Source organism: Cibotium barometz, chromosome 27 (assembly GCF_041138505.1).
Source record: "Cibotium barometz isolate CiBa-2024 chromosome 27, ASM4113850v1, whole genome shotgun sequence".
In the NCBI taxonomy this organism is placed as follows: domain Eukaryota; kingdom Viridiplantae; phylum Streptophyta; class Polypodiopsida; order Cyatheales; family Cibotiaceae; genus Cibotium; species Cibotium barometz.
The window spans coordinates 37,091,441-37,099,574 of record NC_141072.1 but is presented as its reverse complement, the minus strand read 5'-3'; the positions used below and the strand labels follow the sequence as shown (position 1 = coordinate 37,099,574).

The 8,134-nt window shown below is 42.8% G+C and overlaps 1 protein-coding gene across 4 annotated transcripts; it reads left to right on the top strand.

The window, feature by feature from the left end:
* Positions 1 to 536: 536 nt before the first annotated feature.
* On the top strand, positions 537 to 2,502 carry LOC147623349 (uncharacterized). 4 transcript variants are annotated; one of them, XM_086821848.1, is made up of 6 exons: positions 537 to 794; positions 966 to 1,043; positions 1,179 to 1,228; positions 1,321 to 1,755; positions 1,844 to 2,051; positions 2,153 to 2,502. In XM_086821848.1, exons 3-6 carry the CDS (start codon positions 1,201 to 1,203, stop codon positions 2,376 to 2,378), a joined length of 897 nt encoding a protein of 298 aa, XP_086677974.1. In that variant the 5' UTR covers positions 537 to 794; positions 966 to 1,043; positions 1,179 to 1,200; the 3' UTR covers positions 2,379 to 2,502. The 4 variants fall into 4 exon arrangements, with proteins under 4 accessions (XP_086677974.1, XP_086677975.1, XP_086677972.1 ...); XM_086821846.1 differs by having other exon boundaries at positions 539 to 794; positions 1,312 to 1,755; XM_086821849.1 differs by lacking the exon at positions 966 to 1,043.
* Positions 2,503 to 8,134: the final 5,632 nt, after the last annotated feature.

Here is an 8,134-nt window from a genome sequence, read left to right as displayed (position 1 = left end):
TCATCAACCAACCGTAGGTTACGTCTACAACTACCCCCAAGCCACCCAGGGACACATATCAAGTCCCAATTCTCATCCTCCCAAATACTGTTGTAAGAGGATCTTCTTGTAACTCCATCACTGGTGTAAGGACTCCTCCCAAGGATCATCAACCAACCGTAGGTTACGTCTACAACTACCCCCAAGCCAGGGACACATATCAAGTCCCAATTCTCATCCTCCCAAATACTGTTGTAAGAGGATCTTCTTGTAAGGGCGAGTTGTTTATAAATACATAACTATTTATGTTCCAAATTTTAAAGAAATAATGATCTTCTTGTAAAAGCGAGTTGTTTATAAATACATAACTATTTATGTTCCAAATTTTAAAGAAATAATGATCGTGTGTCTTATCCCGCATTTTATGAATCACTAAGGAGGATGAATCATTTTACACTTAATTTTAAAAATCTGTAAATATGGTTAGGGTCATATGGGTTTTGGACCAAATTTTGAATTTCGGGCTCAAATTTGGGATTGGGACCAAAATTGGGAAAAACCTTTTTGCTAATCTGTTTTTTCCTTCCCTCCCTATTTTGCTTGATTTTCGGTGTCTTTAGGAAGTCTATAAGGGCTAAAATCCCCATCATTGCCTTAACCATTGTTTAAGCCACCGTATGAGCTTCATGAAGAAAATCTTCTTGGCCATGGAAGTTGTGTTTTTTTCCTGTGACGCTGCTCGCTGTTCGTGAGAGAATGGAGGCCAAAATCAAACCCTACAATGCCTGAAATGCTATGTTAAGAGTCTACAAAGTGTAAGCAAATTTCTCCTCTCATTAACGCTTCCAATTTCTCCCTATTTTGCATATCTCATGGGAAATTAGGGTTCCAGTCCAATTAATTCAAAAATTGCCATCATAATTCACTTTCTTATGCTTTCCTCTCCCCATACATATGATTGATGTTGGATTTCCACTTGGATTTAGGGTTTCTTTGCCTATTTGACGGATTTGGGGCTTTCTTGAAAATTAGGGTTTCTTTCCAAATCTTTTGTGATCCAGGAGGTTAATTCCCTTCTCCTATCTCTAAAGATTTACAATAAGGATCATAATGTTAAGAGTTTTGGGAAGAAACAAGGTTTAGGGCAGATTCTTTCAAAAAATTCAGGCTTTACTACTAATTTATTTGTTGTCGTGTAGAGTATAATTTCCAAACTGTGCAATGGATCAACAAGCACTAGAAGAAGAAGGTAGGTATTGCGCAGAGTAATTATCTGAATGGTTACAATGTATTAAATGCAAATACTAAATAGTTTTTTTTTCTATGTTTAAGTTTTGTCAGAGGTTATGAAGCAGTGTGGATTGACTGAAATTGATGTGGTTGAGATGGATTTAGATCAATGGAGAGATATAGAAAGCACAGTAGGTTCTGGATTGCCAATGCATGTGAAGATCCACATGAGAGCCTTCTTTCGTGAGAAAGAGAAGAAAGGTTTTTTCAGAGCTGATGCACTCCGCAAAGTTCGTCATTGTGTCCACAAAATTTATGATGAAGGAGAGTCCGTGGGAACCTTTGTGTTTGTTGCGGTGGACATTGGTATCTGTGCTTTGCATTGTGTGACTGTAGATCAAAAAATCCGTGAGGAAACATTAACAGTCCAGGGACTTTCTTTAAAGCTTGTGAAGTCCTTTGTTTATCATGACCTTGCTGTATATAAGGTCCTTGGTAGGCAAGGACCGTACTTGGATCTCGAAGGCTATTTTTCAGTCTATACTGGTAAGTAAAACATAACTTGGCCGTATGCAGATTTTCACTAATGCAGATTTTCACTTAGGCTTATTAATTGTTGTTTGCCTCATTGTAGGATGTCCTGTGGCATTGGTGGCTTTTCCTGCCCTTGATTCACAGACACAGGATGATGAAAGCGAAGAGGCTATTGTCACTTATGGGAAAATCTGTCGGTGTGAAAAGAATATTGAAATGGTAGTTGCCCAATATCCTTGTTCCCCTAATTCATATGGTGGTGCTGTTGTCTCAGAAATGGGGAAGCTCTTGGGCATTCACCTCCAAGCGTAAGACATTTTTTTATATTGATTACATACATCTCTTTATTGTTTTTAATTGATGTTACAAACTTAGCTTAATCAATTCAATTATACTGTTGTTTTGACAGCATCTATCATGAAAATCATAATCACCTTGGGCGTGGCGTTAAGTTTGAAGACCGAGAAGCTCAAGAAGTGGCTCTCTTTGCAGCATCCAATGTTGCACATAAGGGTTTGTTAGGAGAGTTTTTGCCTGTCAGTGTCATAAAAAGGAAATTGCAGCATCTAGGCATAGTTAAAGCTAGGAGCATGAAGCTTCCCAAGGAGAGAGGGAGAAAAAGATGTAAACAATAAATTGTTTGAGTGAAAAGGCTACATGGACGATTGATGAGTTCTCTACTTGTGAAGTTGTACATAATATCACTTTGACTCCTCAATAGAAGTACTCTTATTTGAATATAATCTCTCTCTTTGAGTATACCCTAAACCCTTATTTGAAATTAAAACTAGTGTAGCAAAGCCAATCTTTTCCATTTTGATCTTAAGCTGTTGTGCGAATATGCAAATTCTTTATTGAGGTTCATATCTCATGTGATGGTGCTCTTTGTTGTGTATGTCTGATGAGGTGAACTCATACTGAAGGTAGAAGCGTTGCCTTTGCTTGTTTGTTTTTCTAGGTTAAGGTGCTCTTTATTTGTTTTTGTGTAGTGTTTTTTACCCTATCCCTATTGAGATATTCGTGGCATTAGGAATACATTTTTGTTGCTTAAATGGTCTTGATAATGTGGCATCATCATGTTTCTCCTGTGACTCACCGATGCACTCAGAACTGACTGTACCCCTTCAACACAAAAAGCTGACTCAGCTGATGTAGATTAATACCCTGCTGCATCTGCAAGGACTTTAGGAACCACAGGCCACGTAAAACCAGGGAAGATATCACCTCTGCCTCTCTTCTGCTCACAGTGGATCTTCAGCTGCTCTCAGAACAGGTCAGATTTCACCAGCTAGACTTACAGCCGGCCCATTTGGAAAACCTGTAACGTATGAATAGAAGGATTTCCAAATCCCAGCTACACATAGCTGCACCTCTACTGACTGTACTATAGCTGACTCTGCTGTAGACCTTCGTCTCAAGACAAGCTGATGTAGAAGGTCTCTCTGATGCAGCACCTATTCAACTATCCTCAGACTTCACCAGATGTCACCAAGTACCAATCTTCAAGGATCAACCCTTCATCATGCTCTGCTGCATGTCTTCTATCTTCAGCTGCACCAAAGTAGATCAAAATTGACCCAAACACTTAGATAGAGCTAGCTGATGCAGCAGCTACCTCCCTACAATCAGCTGACCCTCCAGGCAGAAACCTTTAATGAATCAGTTTTACAGGCCTAAGCTGCACACATGCTACTGTAGAAACCCTGTGAAAACACTAGATCTTGTAACTTATGTGCTGCAGGTCTAAAACAATCAGCTGGACCTCAGAACCACATCACTTTAGCACCACCCCATAGCAAGCCCTAAGTACTATCAGCTGAATATACTGATTCTCAGTTATTAGTCAAAAGACTCAGAAAGCATCTCTTCTGTTCATGCCTCAGAAATGATTCACAGTTAACAGATTCATACATTTCAGAGCTCTACCTCCACTAAGTCACGCAAAACATATTCTCACAATTCATACAGCAAAACAAAAGATAATACAGCAAGTCTCATAGCTGATACTGCTGGCACAAACCAAACACCAGATATAGAAACAGAAACATAGGGGTCCCAACAGCCCTGAGTCTTTGGGCACCAATATAAGAAGAAAAACATACAAGCTGTAAGACCCCCTTTTGATGGATCATAAGAACCCCTTTTGATGGATCATAATACTACAGCAGAGAAACAGCAACAACAGAGAAAATAAACAGACCATGTCTCTTTAACAGGGGTAAGAGTCTCTTAGAGATCTATGGGACACAGCACCTTCGAGACTTCTCTGGGGGCAAGGTTCTCCTAGAGATCCAAGGGACGCACCACCTTCAAGACTACTCTGGTTCCTGTGCTCTCAACCCGCTCTGGTCCCAAACAATTTCCACGTCCTGCACTAGTCTCCTTCATGGGACACACCACCTTCAAGACTCCCGTGGGGGCAAGGGTCTCTTAAAGATGCAAGGAACGCACCACCTTCAAGACTACTCTGGTTCCTGTCCTCTCAACCCGCTCTGGTCCCAAACAATTTCCTTGTCCTGCGCTATTCTCCTGTCTGCAATCATTGGAAAAAATGACTGGGACTCCAGCCCTCAGAACTTGCAACCAAGCAGTCTTTTCTAATCTCCTCTGGGGACAAGAGTCTCCTAGAGATCCAAGGGACACACCACCTTCAAGACTACTCTGGTTCCTGTGCTCTCAACCCGCTCTGGTCCCAAACAATTTCCTTTTTGTGCTATTCTCCTGTCTGCAATCATTGGAAAAAAAGATTGGGACTCCAGCCCTCAGAACTTGCCACCGTGCAGTCTTATCTATTCTCCTCCCAACTCTCTGAACCTTTGCTAACCCAACCAACCCTCTTCGCAGTCCCGCTTTTCCTTTATATATCCATCCCTCTTGCCTTACTGCATCCATGCGTGCGCCTATGATCACCTACTTCGATTCTCCACATGCAGCCACTCCTTAACAGCTCACTGCAGCTGTCACAGCTGTCTACGCTTCAGTTCCCTCCTTTTCCTTTGATTCTTCTACCCTCTAGGATACCTTTCACACCTGCTCATTTTCTCTCCCATTTTGCCCCACCCTCTTGGATAAATACACTCAATAACTACATCACTCTCATGTGCTCCAAACTCCCTTCCTCTACAACACAGTCTAAGCAGCTCCATTAACATCGACCACCTCAACAGCCATAGCTCCTTCTGAACTGAGCCACCCTCCTGGATCAAACACTTGGAAACAAACACTTGGAAACAATCAACAAACATCTCCCCATCCTTGCCTCTATCAAGGGCTGCTCAAACCAAACATAGTCTCTGTCCAGCTTCTTTCTTGTTTCTTCATCCTTGTCATCTCCTTCAGCAGATATTTCCAATGTTAGCTGCACAATTCCTTTACTATCAGTGCATAGATGTCTCATTCCTGCTTCCAACATTCTCTCATTTAAATTTATAACTTCAGACCCACCACAGGTCACTGCAACATAAGCATCAAGACTCACCTTCTCAACAAGAAAACCAGTCGCTTTAGCATCATAACCCACTCTCTTACTGGCCATAACAGCAGCTCCATCTACCTCTTCAGTGGCTATTTCTAGCAAATCCACATGACCCGTTTGACTTTGGATTTCTCCATCCTTCACATTATCAAACTGATGTCCATCAACATCTAGAATACTATCAAACAAGGAACCCAAGTAGAAGCTCTGCTGTACTTCCTATTCATCATTCACATCTTCCTCACCCCACAGCCTGCTTACGGCATCCAACAACTCATCATCATTAAAACATATCCCTGTATTCATGCCAGCAGCAACCTGTTCACCTCCATCTTGATCCACAGATTCATCAAACAAGTCACATACACCTTCCAAGCTATCATCCAACAAAGCCTCACTCTCATCATTCACCTCATTATCTAAATATTCATGCACAAGTATCTGCTCAGCCATGCCATCATCATCAACATCTGTGTCTTCAAAGAAAGGCAGCTCTAACAGGGCCTCCTCCTTACTTTCTACCTCATCACAAAACTCACCTGCAGATTCAAATCTGGTTACCTCTCATACAGCACACTCCTAAGCTCATCTACCTGTGATACCTCCAAAACACTGGTGGGGGCCACCTGTCCCTCCATGGCTGGCTCATTAATCATCTGGCATCTCTCTTCCACCTGCTGACTAGCATCTTCTACCTCCATTCCTGGGTCTACAGTTACATAACTTGCATTCTCTGTCACCTCACAAGCACTTGTCTCCATGGCTTTCACACAGTGATCCACTACCTGTTCTCTGTTTTCAGCAGAACACACATCTGACAATTAAGATGTAATCACTCTACTGGGCCCACTGGATGGCATAACACACATCTGACAAATAAGATGTAATCACTCTACTGGGCCCACTGGGGATGGCATACACAATCCAGCCTGCCTCCTCAACTTCCTCTCCTGATATGCCGCAACCTTCACTGCTTCTTCAGCAAAACTGAAAGGGCCTTTCATCTCCACCTTCTCTCTAATTGGCCCCCTTAGACCCTCCACAAAGCTTTCCTTCTTCAGAAAGTGAGGAATCGTCTGACTCCCTCCCAAAGTCTTCAGCATTCTCTTCCATGCAGCCACAAACTTGTCAGCAAAATCTGACACCTATTCATCCTCTTCTTGATTCAATCTAGTCAGCTTTCTCCACATGTCCTCTGGAATGTCAGTTTCCCATACTTCCTTTTCAGGGCTTTTCTCAACCTGTCCCAGCTTCCTATGTTAGCATCTGTAGCCTCAAACTCAAACCAGTCCATAGCTGCATCCTCTAACAACAGGCTCGTCAACTTCTGGTTGTAGGCATCATCATCCCTGTTATTTTGGAAAGCAACCTTTTCAACACTCCTCAGAAACTCGGAGACATCCTCACCCCTCCGACCTCTGAACACATCAAATCCAAAACAAGCCATTGGTCCTGAGTTGATCAACAAGTGGGTTCCCACTTGCTAGTCAAATCCCTCAATAAGAGCCTTCTGAAATCCTCAGTGGGAGCACCAAAAGAATGGTTGATCACTGGGTGATGGCCTCTATACAACACCAGCAAGCACTCAAAGAAGAAAAGAAGAGGAATCAAAATGAAAAGATGTGGGAACCTCTACCCCAGTGGCACCAATCAGACATATATTTATCCCTAGCCTCTCAGCTGATCATCTGCTGATCAGAAACACACTCAGCTGCATGCAGCACCGCTGAATTCTGCCTCCCCTAGCCTACCTTGTGATCCCAAGCAGAAATCTATCCTCCAAGCCTTCTCTATGAACTGCTAAGCTCAGCTGACCTTGTAGACAGATTCCCAATACTCCCAAGGTTACTCTGCTGACACTCTTCTGATCCTGCTGCTGTCTGGACCAGTCTGCTGCAGAATCCGGATGCAGAATTTTTCTTCAAAATTCTCTCCTCTGCATCCACAGACTCCTCTAAACCCTCAAGCTCCTCTAAAATCAATGGAAAATCACGTAGCACACTTTCTGCTGACAGTTGCACTCAGAATTGACTGTACCACTTCAACACATAAAACTCAGATTAACACCCTGCTGCATCCGCAAGGACTTCAGGAACCACAAACCACTCCGAACGAACCAAGATATCACCTCTATGCCTCTCTACTACACACAACTGATCCCCAGCTGCACTCAGAACAGATCAGAATTCATCCAACTAGACTAATTAGCTGGCCCCTCAGGAACCTGTAAACATATAAACAGAACGAATCTAGCTACATGTCTACTGACTGTACTACAGCTGACTCTGCTGCAGACCTCAGTCTCAGGACAAGCAAATGTAGAAGGCCTCTTTGATGCGGCACCACTCATCAACTATCCTCAGACTTCACCAGATGCTCACCAAGCACCAATCTTCAAGGCCTTCATCTACATGTCTTCAATCTTCAGCATCAAAACAGATCAAAATTGACCCAAACACCCAGATCGAGCTAGCTGATGCAGCAGCTACCTCCCTACAATCAACCGACCCTCCAGAAACCTCTAATCTCTTAGTCAGAATCAATTCTAGGCCTCAGCTGCACACCTGCTGCTGCAGAAACCCTGTGAAAACACTAGATCTTCTAACTTACGTCCTCTATAGGTCTAAAACCATCAGCTGGACCTCAGGATCACCTCACTCCAGCACAATCAATCCATAGCGAGCCCTAAGTACTATCAGCTGCATATACTGATGCTCTATTGATAGCCAAAAGACTCAGTAAAGCATCTCTTCTGTTCATGCCTCAGAAATGATTACACAGCTCACAGAATTATACCCAAAAAACTTCCTCGCCTCTCTGCAATCCTTGGAAAAAACGACTGGGATTCCAGCCCTCAGAACTTGCAACCATGCAGTCTTCTCTAATCTCCTCCCAACTCTTCCAACCTCTTTGAAC